This window comes from Coregonus lavaretus (assembly GCF_964263955.1).
Source record: "Coregonus lavaretus genome assembly, chromosome: 23".
Taxonomy (NCBI): domain Eukaryota; kingdom Metazoa; phylum Chordata; class Actinopteri; order Salmoniformes; family Salmonidae; genus Coregonus; species Coregonus lavaretus.
The window spans coordinates 5,149,458-5,166,205 of NC_140010.1; the positions used below are offsets into that span (position 1 = coordinate 5,149,458).

General features: G+C 42.0%; 1 protein-coding gene across 1 annotated transcript; it reads left to right on the plus strand.

The window, feature by feature from the left end:
* Positions 1-180: 180 nt before the first annotated feature.
* Positions 181-15,765, plus strand: LOC311098839 (sodium/potassium-transporting ATPase subunit alpha-2-like; the record flags this gene model as incomplete). The annotated part of the gene is made up of 15 exons (XM_084139407.1): positions 181-198; positions 1,657-1,791; positions 3,546-3,625; positions 6,856-6,965; positions 7,217-7,392; positions 10,715-10,851; positions 11,277-11,427; positions 12,431-12,599; positions 12,713-12,867; positions 13,550-13,673; positions 13,996-14,141; positions 14,503-14,633; positions 14,844-14,945; positions 15,319-15,410; positions 15,737-15,765. 15 exons carry the CDS (start codon positions 181-183, stop codon positions 15,763-15,765), a joined length of 1,755 nt encoding a protein of 584 aa, XP_083995533.1.
* Positions 15,766-16,748: the final 983 nt, after the last annotated feature.

Genomic DNA, 16,748 nt, shown 5'->3' on the forward strand with positions numbered 1-16,748 from the left:
ACCCACTGTCTGCATCCCAAATGGCACCCTATTTCCTATTTAGTGCACTTAATAGGAAATAGAGTGCCAAATAGAGTCCCGTGTAGCTCAGTTGGTAGAGCATGGCGCTTGCAACGCCAGGGTTGTGGGTTTGATTCTCACAGGGGACCAGTACAAAAAAAAATTCAACAAATTATGAACATGTATACACTCACTACTGTAAGTTGCTCTGGATAAGAGTGTCTGGTTAAACATTTTTAAAAATAATATTGGGGAAGCAGACATTGAATCGAATACCTCTAAAATCCCTTCCTAACTGCTACAATAACAGCAGCGTCCCATACTGAAAGACCTGACAACATTTTCCCAGCCAGCAACCCATTCTGACAACGTGAATAGACTGTCTCCTTCCCAGCCAGCAACCCATTCTGACAACGTGAATAGACTGTCTCCTTCCCAGCCAGCAACCCATTCTGACAACGTGAATAGACTGTCTCCTTCCCAGCCAGCAACCCATTCTGACAACGTGAATAGACTGTCTCCTTCCCAGCCAGCAACCCATTCTGACAACGTGAATAGACTGTCTCCTTCCCAGCCAGCAACCCCTTCTGACAACGTGAATAGACTGTCTCCTTCCCAGCCAGCAACCCATTCTGACAACGTGAATAGACTGTCTCCTTCCCAGCCAGCAACCCATTCTGACAACGTGAATAGACTGTCTCCTTCCCAGCCAGCAACCCATTCTGACAACGTGAATAGACTGTCTCCTTCCCAGCCAGCAACCCCTTCTGACAACGTGAATAGACTGTCTCCTTCCCAGCCAGCAACCCATTCTGACAACGTGAATAGACTGTCTCCTTCCCAGCCAGCAACCCATTCTGACAACGTGAATAGACTGTCTCCTTCCCAGCCAGCAACCCATTCTGACAACGTGAATAGACTGTCTCCTTCCCAGCCAGCAACCCATTCTGACAACGTGAATAGACTGTCTCCTTCCCAGCCAGCAACCCATTCTGACAACGTGAATAGACTGTCTCCTTCCCAGCCAGCAACCCATTCTGACAACGTGAATAGACTGTCTCCTTCCCAGCCAGCAACCCATTCTGACAACGTGAATAGACTGTCTCCCCCTGACTGTTTGATGTGTTTCTTTTTTTTAGGGGGTAGATCAGCTTTAATATTGCAGATAGACTGTAACTTCCATCAATGTAATTGTCTGCATCACTTCCAATCCCCCATATGTTTTTTTTCTTCTCGCAAATATATATATATATATATATATATATATATATATATATATATATATATATATATATATATATATATATATATATATATTTATATACACACGTATACATACATACATATGTATATATATGTATATATACATACACATATACACATCCTTTTAAAAAATAAATTTCCCTTTATTACCCTCCAACCCCACCACCCCTTCCCTAATTGGAGTAAACTAGTGAACAACAACGCTTAGGCCTCTACTTCCAGCTTATACATACTATATACATTTTATGGACACAGTCAATTTTACAATAATTGTATTTTGTTTGTTTTTTACTCCTGAACTTCCTCTACCCTCAACCTCTCCGATCAGTTTCATGATGTCCATCCGGTTTGCTTCTACATGCCATATCCTTCTAACTGCTGTGTGTTTCTTAGAGAGACACTGCGGGCGATGCATCGGAATCTGCTCTGTTGAAATGTATCGAGCTCTCCTGTGGGTGTGTCCGCTCCATGAGAGAAAGAAACACCAAAGTGGGCGAGATACCCTTCAACTCGACCAACAAGTACCAGGTATACAATTACCCCCTACAACCATTTACTACACAAACATATACAGTGGGGAGAACAAGTATTTGATACACTGCCTATTTTGCAGGTTTTCCTACTTACAAAGCATGTAGATGTCTGTAATTTTTTATCATAGGTACACTTCAACTGTGAGAGACGGAATCTAAAACAAAAATCCAGAAAATCACATTGTATGATTTTTAAGTAATTAATTTGCATTTTATTGCAGGACATAAGTATTTGATCACCTACCAACCAGTAAGAATTCCGGCTCTCACAGACCTGTTAGTTTTTCTTTAAGAAGCCCTCCTGTTCTCCACTCATTACCTGTATTAACTGCACCTGTTTGAACTTGTTACCTGTATAAAAGACACCTGTCCACACACTCAATCAAACAGACTCCAACCTCTCCACAATGGCCAAGACCAGAGAGCTGTGTAAGGACATCAGGGATAAAATTGTAGACCTGCACAAGGCTGGGATGGGCTACAGGACAATAGGCAAGCAGCTTGGTGAGAAGGCAACAACTGTTGGCGCATTATTAGAAAATGGAAGAAGTTCAAGATGACGGTCAATCACCCTCGGTCTGGGGCTCCATGCAAGATCTCACCTCGTGGGGCATCAATGATCATGAGGAAGGTGAGGGATCAGCCCAGAACTACACGGCAGGACCTGGTCAATGACCTGAAGAGAGCTGGGACCACAGTCTCAAAGAAAACCATTAGTAACACACTACGCCGTCATGGATTAAAATCCTGCAGCACACGCAAGGTCCCCCTGCTCAAGCCAGCGCATGTCCAGGCCCGTCTGAAGTTTGCCAATGACCATCTGGATGATCCAGAGGAGGAATGGGAGAAGGTCATGTGGTCTGATGAGACAAAAATAGAGCTTTTTGGTCTAAACTCCACTCGCCGTGTTTGGAGGAAGAAGAAGGATGAGTACAACCCCAAGAACACCATCCCAACCGTGAAGCATGGAGGTGCACCGTATTGAGGGGAGGATGGATGGGGCCATGAATCGCGAGATCTTGGCCAACAACCTCCTTCCCTCAGTAAGAGCATTGAAGGTGGGTCGTGGCTGGGTCTTCCAGCATGACAACGACCCGAAACACACAGCCAGGGCAACTAAGGAGTGGCTCCGTAAGAAGCATCTCAAGGTCCTGGAGTGGCCTAGCCAGTCTCCAGACCTGAACCCAATAGAAAATCTTTGGAGGGAGCTGAAAGTCCGTATTGCCCAGCGACAGCCCCGAAACCTGAAGGATCTGGAGAAGGTCTGTATGGAGGAGTGGGCCAAAATCCCTGCTGCAGTGTGTGCAAACCTGGTCAAGACCTACAGGAAACGTATGATCTCTGTAATTGCAAACAAAGGTTTCTGTACCAAATATTAAGTTCTGCTTTTCTAATGTATCAAATACTTATGTCATGCAATAAAATGCAAATTAATTACTTAAAAATCATACAATGTGATTTTCTGGATTTTTGTTTTAGATTCCGTCGCTCACAGTTGAAGTGTACCTATGATAAAAATTACAGACCCCTACATGCTTTGTAAGTAGGAAAACCTGCAAAATCGGCAGTGTATCAAATACTTGTTCTCCCCACTGTACATCAAAGACACAACTGCATAAACCAAAATGTTTTATTTATTGTACAAACACACCTACAGCACTATCCAAGTCCTTTGAACCACCAAATATTTAATGACAGCAATGAAAAAAAGATACTCATATCTTCTACCATCTCTCTCTCCTTTTAAAGCTGTCCATTCATGAACAAGAGGACAATGAAAATGGCCACCTACTCGTTATGAAGGGAGCACCTGAAAGAATATTGGACAGGTATTTATTTACATCAAAACCGACTAACTAATGTGTCTCTCAATGGGTAGATACCAAAGAGTTGGATAGAGATATTTGGAGATAGTGCTCCCGAGTGGCGCAGTGGTCTAAGGCACTGCATCTCAGTGCTAGAGGCGTCACTACAGACCCTGGTTCGATTCCAGGCTGCATCACAATCCGGCTGTGATTGGGAGTCCCATGGGGCAGCTTGGTAAATAAGAACTTGTTCTTAACTGACTTGCCTAGTTAAATAAAGGTGAAAAATAAATAATAACAATAATAATAATGGCACTGCCCATGCTTTCACAGAAACCATTATGCCAAAGATACATAGAGGTGCCCTCTATCCAACTCTATGGTAAATACATACAGTGCCTTCAGAAAGTATTCACACCCCTTGACTTTTTCTACATTTTGTTGTGTTACAGCCTGAATTTAAAATGGATTAAATTGAGATTCTGTGTCACTTGTCTACACACAATACCTCATAATGGAATTACACTGAACAAAAATATAAACGCAACATGCAACAATTTCAAAGATTTTTCTGAGTTACAGTTCATATAAGGAAATCAGTCAATTTAAATAAATAAATTAGGCCCTAATCTATGACTGGGAATACAGATATGCATCTGTTGGTGACAGATACTTTAAAAAAACAGGTAGGGGTGTGGATCAGAAAACCAGTCAGTATCTGGTGTGACCACCATTTGCCTCATGCAGTGCGATCCATCTCCTTCGCATAGAGTTGATCAGGCTGTTGATTGTAGCCTGTGGAATGTTGTCCCACTCCTCTTCAATGGCTGTGCGATGTTGCTGGATATTGGCGGGAACTGGAACATGCTGTCGTACACGTGGATCCACTGCATCCCAAACATGCTCAATGGGTGACATGTCTGGTGAGTATGCAGGCCATGGAAGATCTGGGACATTTTCAGCTTCCAGGAATTGTGTCCAGATCCTTGCGACATGGGGCTGTGCATTATCATGCTGAAACACGAGGTGATGGTGGCGAATAAATGGCACGACAAGGGGCCTCAGGATCTCATCACGGTATCTCTGTGCATTGAAATTGTCATCGATAAAATGCAATTGTGTTCATTGTCCGTAGCTTATGCCTGCCCATACCATAACCCCACTGCCACCATGGGGCACTCTGTTCACAACGGTTACATCAGCAAACCGCTCGCCCACATGACGCCATAAACGCTGTCTGCCATCTGCCCGGTACAGTTGAAACCGGGATTCATCCGTGAATAGCACACTTATCCAGTCTGCCAGTTGCCATCAAAGGAGAGCATTTGGCCACTGAAGTCGGTTACGACGCCGAACTGCAGTCAGGTCAAGACCCTGGTGAGGACGACGAGCACGCAGATGAGCTTGCCTGAGACAGTTTCTGACAGTTTGTGCAGAAATTCTTCAGTTGGCAAATCCACAGTGTCATCAGCTGTCCGGGTGGCTGGTCTCAGATGATCCCGCAGGTGAAGAAGCCGGATGTGGAGGTTCTGGGCTGGCGTGGTTATACGTGGTTTGCGGCTGTGAGGCCGGTTGGACGTACTGCCAAATTCTCTAAAACAACGTTGGAGGCAGCTTATGGTAGAAAAATGAACATTCAATTATCTCAGTTTGTATCACATTCCAATGATAAAACTGGGGGGGGGGGGGGGGGGGGGGGGGGGACAAAAATGCAATTTCAGAATGTGGGGGGGACATGTCCCCTCCGTCCCCTGTGAAAGTTACACCCCTGATGGGACCAACACTTTACATGTTGCATTTATATTTTTGTTCAATGTATGTTTATAGAAAAGTTTACAAATTAATTAAAAATGAACCTGAAATGTCTTGAGTCAATAAGTAATCAACCCCTTAGTTATGGCAAGCCTAAATAAGTTCAGGAGTTTAAATGTGCTAAAGACGTCAAGTGCATGGACTCTGTCTGTGTGCAATAATAGTGTTTAACATGATTTTTGAATGACTACCTAATCTCTGTACCCCACACATACAATTATCTGTAAGGTACCGCAGTCGAGCGGTGAATTTCAAACACAGATTCAACTACAAAGACAAGGGAGGTTTTCCATTGCCACGCAAAGAAGGGCACCTATTGGTAGATGGGCAACAAAAAAAAGCAAACATTGAATAGCCCTTTGAGCATGGTGAAGTTATTAATTAGACTTTAGATGGTGTATCAATACACCCAGTCACTACAAAGATACAGGCGTCCTTCCAAACTCAGTTGCCGGAGAAGAAGGAAACCGCTCAGGGATTTCAGCATGAGGCCAATGGTGTCTTTAAAACAGTTACAGAGTTTAATGGCTGTGATAGGAGAAAAATGAGGATGGATCAACAACATTGTAGTTACTCCACAATACTAACCTAATTGACAGAGAAGGAAGCCTCTACAGAATAAAAATATTCCAAAACATGCATCCTGTTTGCAATAAGGCACTAAAGTAAAATTGCAAAACATGTGTGCAAAGAAAGGACCTTTTATCCTGAATACAAAGCGTTATGTTTGGGGCAAATCCAACACATCACTGAGTAACACTCTTCATATTTTCAAGCATGGTGGTGGCTGCATCATGTTATGGGTATGCTTGTCATTGGCAAGGAATAGGGAGTTTTTTTGGGTAAAAATAAAAGGAATAGAGCGAAGCACAGGCAAAATCCTAGAGGAAAACCTGGTTCAGTCTGCTCTCCAACAGACACTGGGTGGCAAATTCACCTTTCAGCAGAACAATAACCTAAAACACAAGGCCAAATATATACTGTAGTTGCTTACCAAGACAACATTGAATGTGGCCTAGTTACAGTTTTGACTGAAGTCGGTTTGAAAATCTATCGCAAGACTTGAAAATGGCTGTCTAGCAGTGATCAACAACCAACATGAGAAATATTGCTCAATCCAGGTGTGCAAAGCTGTAATCGCTGCCTAAGGTGATTCTAACATGTATTGACACAGTGGTGTGAATATTTATGTAAATTATATCTTTCTGTATTTCATTTTCATAAAATTTGCTCAAATTTCTAAAAACATGTTTTCACTTCTTCATTATGGGGTATTGTGTTCAGATGGGAGAGAAAACAAATGAATTGAATCCATTTTGAATTCAGGCTGTAACACAACAAAATGTGGAATAAGTCAAGGGGTGTGAATACTTTCTGAAGGGACTGTATCTCACTGGCTGACAGCAACAGGTGAATAATAGCCCCTATTGTATGTCTCTTAGGTGCAGCACCATCTTGATCCACGGCCAAGAGGTTCCAATGGACGCCAACTGGATCGAAGCTTTCCAGAGTGCCTACATGGAGCTGGGAGGGCTGGGAGAAAGAGTTCTAGGTACGTACACTACAGCACATAGTGCTATTTGGGACTCAACCTACGTTTGCTATATACGGATCACACATGCCACCTGGCTATTGTCTGTGCCCTTCCTTTCCATGTCACATCTCCCGATCTGTTCCTTACATCTGTCCCATCATAAAAACTCAATAAAATACGAAAGAACATCGGAACTTTTGATCTCCTTCAAAAAATAAAACATAAATAAAAGAGTCCCTGTCTATTTGTTGTGTTTCTCTCTCCCTCAGGGTTCTGCCACTTGCCCCTGTCTCCGGCCCAGTTCCCTCGGGGCTTCGCCTTTGACTGTGAGGAGGTCAATTTCCCTATAGAGGGAATGTGTTTCGTGGGTCTCATGTCCATGATCGATCCTCCTCGCGCCGCCGTCCCCGACGCTGTGGGGAAATGCCGCTCCGCCGGAATTAAGGTCATTGGCACAATAAACCAACCAACAAACCATTCGATCAACCAACCAACCAACCAACCAACCAACCAACGAATCAATTGATCAACCAACCAACCAACTAATCAATTAATCAACCAACCAACCAACTAACTAATCAATTAATCAACCAACCAACCAACCAACTAATCAATTGATCAACCAACCAACCAACCAACTAATCAATTGATCAACCAACCAACCAACTAACTAATCAATTAATCAACCAACCAACCAGCAATCCAACCAACAAATACATTAATCAACCAACCAACGAACTAATACATGAATCAACCAACCAACCAACTAATCAATTAATCAACTAACCAACTAACTAACTAATCAATTAATCAACCAACCAACCAATCAATCAATCAACCAACAACAATCACACAAAATGTAACTTTCACAAATTCCCAGGTTTTCCAGAAATCATGGTTGGAAGAATCATGGAATCAGCAGGGAGTAATTAGGAAATCCGGGAATCCTCCAACTGGAATTTCTGGAAAACCTGGGCATTTTCAGAGTCACTAGAGTCAAGTAAAAATAAAAATTACATACTATATATATACAGTGAGCTCCATAATTCATTGGACAGTGACCATTGTTTTGTTATTTTGGTTCTGTACTCTAGCACTTTGAGTTTGAAAGGATACAATGACAATGAGCGTGAAGTGCAGACTGTCAGCTTTAATTTGAGGGTATTTTCATACATATCGGATGAACCGTTTAGAAATGACAGCACCTTTTGTACATGGTCCCACCATTTTAAGGTACTACAAGTATTTGTTAAATTGGCTTCACAGATGTGTGTCGTTAGGCAGGTGTATTCATTTGTGTCGTTAGTGAATGCAGGAGAGCTGTTGATGAATAGTAATGATTCTAGACGTTGCTATTGCCTTTGGAGGTTGTTATTGGGGTGTGACAACATGAGGAAGACAGCAGTGTCGATGCAAATGAAGTTGGCCGTCAAAAGGCTCAGAAATGAAAATCAATCATTCAGGAACATTGCAAAAACCCTGGCCATGCCCAAGTCAACAGTTTTGTTCATCATTAACAAGAAAAAAACAACCGGTGAACTCAATTATGTCAAAAGACCCGGTAGACAGAGGAAGACCACTGTAGTGGATGACCGGAGAATACTCTCTATGGTGAAGAAAAACCCCCTGATAACAGCCCAACAGATCAAAAACACTCTCCTGGATGCAGGTGTAGATGTGTCAAAGTCTACCATACGCAGAAGACTACACCAGCAGGACTACAGAGGGTACACTACAAGATGCAAACCACTGATAAGCCTGAAGAACAGAAAGGCAAGATTACAGTTTGCTAAAAAGCACCTAAAAGAACCCCAAGAGTTCTGGAAAAAAATATTGTGGACAGATGAGACAAAGATTAACATGTACCAGAGTGATGGAAAGACAAAAGTGTGGAGAAAAAAAAGAAATGCCCATGATCCAAAGCATACCACCTCATCCATGAAACATGGTGGAGGGGGTGTTATGGCTTGGGCCTGTATGGCTGCCAGTGGAACAGGCTCACTTGTCTTCATCGATGATGTGACTGCAGACAGAAGTAGAACAATGAATTCTGAAGTCTACAGAAATATTTTATCTGCTCAGATAAAACCAAATGCCTCCAAACTCATTGGACGGCACTTAATCACGCAACAAGACAATGACCCTAAACATACTGCTAGAGCAACAAAGGGGTTTTTGATGGCCAAAAAGTGGAAAAACCTTGACTGGCCGAGTCAATCACCAGATCTGAATCCAATTGAACATGCATTTTACATGCTGAAGAGGAGACTTAAGGCAATAAGTCCCGAAACAAGCAGGAACTGAAGATGGCTGCAGTACAGGCCTGGCAGAGCATCACCAGGGAAGATACCCAGCGTCTGGTGATGGCGATGCATCGCAGACTTCAAGCAGTCATTGCATGCAAAGGATATGCGACCAAATATTAACAATGATTACTTTATTCTACATTATGTTAAACTGTCCAATGATTTTTGATGCCCGAAAATGGGGGGGACCATGTACAAAAGCTTCTATAATTCGTAAATGGTTCATCCGATATGTATGAAAATACCCTCAAATTAAAGCTGACAGTCTGCACTTCACCCTCATTGTCATTGTATCCTTTCAAACTCAAAGTGCTAGAGTACAGAACCAAAATAACAAAAGAATGGTCACTGTCCAGTGAATTATGGAGCTCACTGTATATATATATATATATATATATATATATATATATATATATATATATATATATATATATATAGATATATAGATATATATATATATACATACAGTACCAGTCAGAAGTTTGGACACACCTACTCATTCAAGGGTTTTTCTTTATTTTTACTACTTTCCTCATTATAGAATAATAGTGAAGACATCAAAACTATGAAATAACACATATGGAATCATGTAGCAGACCATAAAGGCCTGATTCACACAGTCCCCTCTGAACAGTTGATGTTGAGATGTGTCTGTGACTTGAACTCTGTGAAGCATTTATTTGGGCTGCAATTTCTGAGGCTGGTAACTCTAATGAACTCATCCTCTGCAGCAGAGGTAACTCTGGGTCTTCCATTCCTGTGGCAGTCCTCATGAGAGACAGTTTCATCATAGCGCTTGATGGTTTTTACGACTGCACTTGAAGAAACTTTCAAAGTACTTGAAATGTTCCGTATTGACTGACCTTCATGTCTTAAAGTAATGATGGACTGTCGTTTCTCTGCTTATTTGAGCTGTTCTTGCCATAATATGGACTTGGTCTTTTACCAAATAGGGATATATTCTGTATACTTGTCACAACACAACTGATTGGCTCAAATGCATTAAGAAGGAAATAAATTCCACAAATTAACTTTTAACAAGGCACACCTGTTAATTGAAATGCATTCCAGGTGACTACCTCATGAAGCTGGTTGAGAGAATGCCAAGAGTGTGCAAAGCTGTCATCAAGGCAAAGGGTGGCTATTTGAAGAATCTCAAATATATTTTGATTTGTTTAACACTTTTTTGGTTACTACATGATTCCATATGTGTTATTGCATAGTTTTGATGTCTTCGCTATTATTCTACAATGAAGAAAGTAGTAAAAAATTAAGAAAAACCCTTGAATGAGTAGGTGTTTCCAAACCTTTGACTGGTACTGTATATAGAATCTCCTGGAAGTCTATAAATGAGCAAAAACACAGAAAAAAACTCAAGTACAGTTCATGTGGTGACAGGTATAGATGACATAAGATGTGTTTATAGTTGTGATGATGTTTATGGTTCTCTACTGCCGTCAGGTCATCATGGTGACTGGCGACCATCCCATCACCGCGAAAGCCATCGCTAAAGGCGTGGGTATCATCTCAGAGGGCAACGAGACAGTGGAGGACATCGCTGAAAGACTGATTATTCCCCTGAGTCAAGTCAACCCCAGGTGTGTGTATGTGTATGTATGTATGACTTTCCACGTTGTTGTTTCTCATATGTCATAAAATTTTAGCTTCTGCTTTTTTACCTTGCTACGCATGCCAAACTTGACAAATGCTATCATGAAAGAAGACCACAATGGAAATAAGTTGTTTACTTTTTTGTGTTTATCCTAGATGATTCTTGATCACGTGCATAATGTTATATGTGTACCTTGTTTCACATTTTTTAATAAACGAAACGTAACAAAAAAAATATGTTGGCTTGTATCTGTCTCTCTCCCAGAGAGTGCGTGTGTTTGTGCGTGGGTGTGTGTGTGCGTGCGTGTATGCATATGTGAGCGCTTGTGTGTGTGACTGTTCGCGCCTGTGTGTGTATCTGTGTATTTGTGTGGTTTCTCACTGGGGGCTGGTGTCTGTGTGTCTCTTCCAGGGATGCCAAGGCCTGTGTGGTGCACGGAGGGGACCTGAAGGACATGAGCGCAGAGTACCTGGATGACCTGCTCAGGAACCACACTGAGATAGTGTTCGCCCGCACATCACCTCAGCAGAAACTCATAATCGTAGAGGGCTGCCAGAGAACGGTGAAAGGATGTCTGTGTGTGTGCGCTTGTGTGTGTGTGGGTGTGTGTGTGCGCGCTTGTGTGTGTGCGCTTGTGTGTGTGCGGGTGTGTGTATTTGAGTCTCTATAATGAAAGCATGAGTCAGGGATTCTGAATCTATTATCCTGTTCAGACTTAGATACTGGGGAGCTATTATCCCTATAGAAAAGTATTTGATGGGAAAATTGCTCCAGAATTGACACACCGTAAAACTTAAATTAAACGCAGAGTCTCAAACAGCCGCTGTCTCTTTTAACAATAGCTGGGTAACTGCACACATTTCAGCAAATAAACGCCTGTTTCAAATAAACGCTGGGTCTAAATTAAGTCTTTACGTGGTTACCATGAATTATCATGAATTGTTTGCGAGGTTCTATGATTTTTTTACATTAAATAATTCAGTAATGACTCAAAAAAAATGATGTCAATCATCCGTTTTTATCACCAGTAAGAAACTGTTGAGCAGCTGAGAACTGCTAGTTAACGGGCAAGCACAAAAACAGTCAACAAGTTCGGGACTACAGACCCCCAGAAAACAGCCGATCGACCCTTCTAGTGGCGAAAGTTACAAATGTAAAAAATGCACAGTCAAATAGGATAATAATTACTCTATCAAGTTAAAGTTTTTCAAAATAGAGGCATACTAAGACAAAAGAAACGTGACAGTGTGTAAAAGATAACACATTATTGCAGGGAATTAAGAAATTGATTAAAATGCTGGAAGTGAATGCTGGAATTAAACAATTAACTATGCAAATGAGCAAAAGCTGTGTGCATTAAGGAATTAGATGCCTAACTCAAATATAAGCCTGTCTCTAATAAGCGCCTGTTGTGTTCAGTGATTTAAGCAAATAAACACCCTGGCTATTAATTTAAGTTTTACAGTGGGAGGAAAAGCATTGAAACACTGCATTTATCTCCCATTCACAGCAGTTTTTCAACTAAAATGTTTCTTATTTTCTGACTCTGAATTCTCTTGTTCTAGGGGGCAATCGTGGCGGTTACTGGGGACGGAGTGAACGACTCACCTGCCCTGAAGAAGGCTGACATTGGGGTTGCCATGGGGATCGCTGGGTCTGACGTCTCCAAGCAGGCTGCAGACATGATCCTCCTGGATGACAATTTCGCCTCTATTGTCACAGGAGTAGAGGAAGGTAAGAAAGGACGGAAGGAAGGAAGGAAGGGAGAGAAGGAGAGAAAGAAGGAAAGATTGAAAGAAAGAAAGTGAAATAACTTAATCTATCTGTTCTTCTTCAATCCCAAACAGGTCGTCTGATCTTTGATAATTTGAAAAAGTCAATCGCCTACACCCTGACCAGTAACATTCCAGAGATCAGCCCCTTCCTCCTCTTCATCCTCGCCAGCATTCCCCTGCCCCTGGGCACCGTCACCATCCTCTGTATCGACCTGGGCACAGACATGGTGAGGACCCACACACTGAAATAGTCTCTGGGGCCGTTTCCCGGACACAGATTAAGCATTGGTCCTGGATTTAAAAGCGAGAATCTCAATTGAGAGTGCTTTTTAGTCCAGGACTACTTTATTTGTTCCTTTAAAGTTGTAATGTTCTTTAGCAGTCCATTTGTTTGAACTTTTCTTCTGCTGCTAAAGAACATTACATTTGAAAGACTTTTTCAGCGAGTGCAGTTTTCCTTTTCCAGTTTATATGCACTGAAAGACTCATCATATCTCCACTCCTCATATCTCCACTCATCATATCTCCACTCCTTGACACTCAGTCACAAGCAGACGTTCTCTCAGCTTGATCATACATTACCTTTCAATCTATAACTCACCACTACCTTGCCCTGGGTCAGGGTGAGTTCTGCTAAATCCTCTAAAGCGAATTGGATTTGTATCCACTGCTGTGAGGACTCTAGTCTCACACTGGGTTAAGTCCATTTTCCACTTTAACTCACACACATTGCCCTGTTGTTGCCTCACTGGTAACGCCTTAAACCAATAGTCAGGGCTATTTTATTACGGAACCTATAGCTTTGTCACATTGTTCTCTGTCATACATTGTCTCAAACTCCTCTCTCTCTCTCTCTCTCCATCTCTCTTCATTAACTCCCTCTCCTCTCAACCCTGTCTCTGGTTACAGGTTCCTGCTATCTCATTGGCCTATGAGACGGCTGAGAGTGACATCATGAAGCGTCAGCCCAGGTGCCCAAAGACAGACAAGCTGGTGAACGACAGACTGATCAGCATGGCCTACGGACAGATAGGTCAGAATACCTGTCGGGCTCATCCGTGTTTCTGTGTCCTAAATGGCACGCTATCATTGGCCCTGGTCAAAAGTAGTGCAATATATAGGAAATAGGGTTCCATTTGGGATGCAAGCCTTGTGTTTATAAGCCATTTTTGGGTGTGTCCCCCAAATGGCACACTATTCCCTATATAGTGTACTACTTTTGTCATAAGTAGTGCACTAACAGAGAATAGTGTGCCACTTGGGACACACTCTTTGTATTTTTGCCCTCTGTTGTTCATGCCAGTTATTGAAACAGATATTATATTGTGCTGATGGACTTGTCTCTCTCTCTCCAGGTATGATTCAGGCTCTGGCTGGTTTCTTCACCTACTTTGTGATCCTGGCTGAGAATGGCTTCTGGCCAGAGACCCTCCTGGGCATCCGTCTGAAATGGGACGACCGTGCTAACAACGAGGTGGAGGACAGCTATGGACAGCAATGGGTGAGACAGAGAGTTTAACATATCCATACAGTCTGTAGCTGTATGGAACCACAGCAAGCTGTATGGAACCACAGCAAGCTGTATGGAACCACAGCAAGCTTTTTTTTTTTGAAAGTAAACTTGCACACCTTGACATACTACTAGGTGCATGGAGAAAAGTGTCATCCATAAAAATACAAAATACAAAAATGTAGTCAATCAAATAAAATAAATTCAGCCCACTGGTAATTTTGTTGCTTCTAACAATTGAATGAATCTAAATTGTTGGAAGCATCAAGAGTACCAGAGTGGTTATTTTTTTATTGACAACTAAAACAGTTTTTCAGTTGTAAGTATACTAGGACGTGTTTCCTTTACACAGACCTACGAGCAGCGAAAGATCATTGAGTTCACCTGTCACACCTCGTTCTTTGTGAGCATCGTGGTTGTGCAGTGGGCCGATGTGATTATCTGCAAGACCAGGAGGAACTCTGTCTTTCAGCAGGGCATGAAGTAGGTGGAAACTGCGAAGTCTCAAATGACACCCTAGTGCACTACTTTTCACCAAAGCCCCTAGGGCTCTGGTCAAAAGTAGTGTACTACTGTATATAGGGAATAGGATTTTTACTTTGTATAAGTATGTACTGTATTTGTAAAAAATCTAAATGCGTCTTGTCCAATTCTTTCTTCTTTTCACCTCTCCCATCTCCATTTCCTCAACAGGAATCGTATCCTGATCTTTGGTCTCTTTGCTGAGACTGCTTTGGCTGCCTTTTTGTCCTACTGCCCAGGAATGGACATCGCCCTCCGCATGTATCCCCTGAAGTCAGTACAACACAGCACCCTAAAAACAAGGACATCCCATCCCCAATACCACTGTCTTTAATTCTACCCCAAAACTACTAAGTCCCTCACATGCCTTTCTCATATCACACCCTCAACTCCATGGATTTTACAATGAACTGTTTCCTCTGAAGTCAGTACCACACACGTCTCCACTCTGCAATACCCTAAACACTTCCAAAACAAATCCCTCAAATGTCTTTCTCATATCACACCCTCATATCATCCCAATGATTCAGTGTGAATCTGAATAGATTTTACAATGAACTCCAACAACCACTCCTCCCTTGTTTCACTCTCTCTCGTCTCTTTCTCTCTCTCACTCTCTGTCTCTCTCTCCGTCTCTCTCATTCAGGGTCTCCTGGTGGTTCTGTGCTCTACCCTACAGTCTCCTCATCTTCATCTATGATGAGGTCCGCAAGCTCATCATCAGGAGGTATCCTGGAGGTGGGTGACATAGTGACATAGAAAGACATAGGTGACATAGAGAGACGGACACTGAGAGTCACAGAAGATGCATTGTCTGTCACTGAGTGTCTGTTCTGTAAGGAGGAGACAAATCAAGAGATTCACAAAAGATAATTCATAATGACAGTTATTCGCTCATGTTAATCAGTCATGTTAATAAATCAGATTGATGTGCTGGGGATCAGTCACTGAGTTAAAAGGGCTTTGTCATATTGAAGCACTAAGAGGAAGAGATAATGGTATATAATGATGTTGTCTAATACAATCATTCTTGTCTGACTAATTTTAATCTTTCTCTTTTATAGGTTGGGTGGAACTGGAGACATATTATTAACATTCAGAAAAGTATTATTGTGAGTTTGAATTTCTGAGTCTGCGTGTATGTGAATGAGTCAGTATGTGTGTATGCAAGGTCTAGGTAAGCAAAGAACACAGCTTTTGTATGCGCAACAAAACTACCTTACAAATTGCATTTTGTCTTTGAAAATAACAAACAAGCCTACATAATAAGCCTACATTACCACTGAAAATAAGCCAACATTACCACTGTAAATAAGCCTACATTACCACTGAAAATAAGCCTACATTACCACTGAAAATAAGCCTACATTACCACTGAAAATAAGCCTACATTACCACTGCAAATGCTGCTAGTGTGTGTGTGTGTGTGTGTACACTGAGTGTACAAAACATTAGGAACACCTTCCTAATATTGAGTTGCACCACCGCCTTTTGCCCTCAGAACAGCCTCAATTCGTTGGGCCATGGACTCTACAAGGTGTTGAAAGCGTTCCACAGGGATGCTGGCCCATGTTGACGCCAATGCTTCCCACAGTTGGGTCAAGTTGGCTTGATGTCCTTTGGGTGGTGCATCATTCTTGATACACACGGGAAACTGTTGAGCGTGAAATACCCAGCAGCGTTGCAATTCTTGACACAAACCGTTGCGCCTGGCACCTACTACCATACCCTATTCAAAGGCACTTAGCTCTTTTGTCTTGCCCATTCACCCTCTGAATGGTACATATACATATGTCTCAATTGTCTCAAGGCTTAACAATCCATCTTTAACCCGTCTCCTCACCTTCATCTACACTGATTGAAGTGGATTTAACAAGTGACATTAATAAGGGATCATAGCTTTAACATGGATTCACCTGGTCAGTCTCTGTCATGGAAAGGGCAGGTGTTCTAAATGTTTTGTATACTCAGTGTATGTGTGTTTTTACAGTATTTGTGTGTGTGTGTGTGTGTGTGTTTGTCTGTCTGTCAGTCAATTGGTCTGTTATTGCACGGATCAGTACACCATTCTGGTTA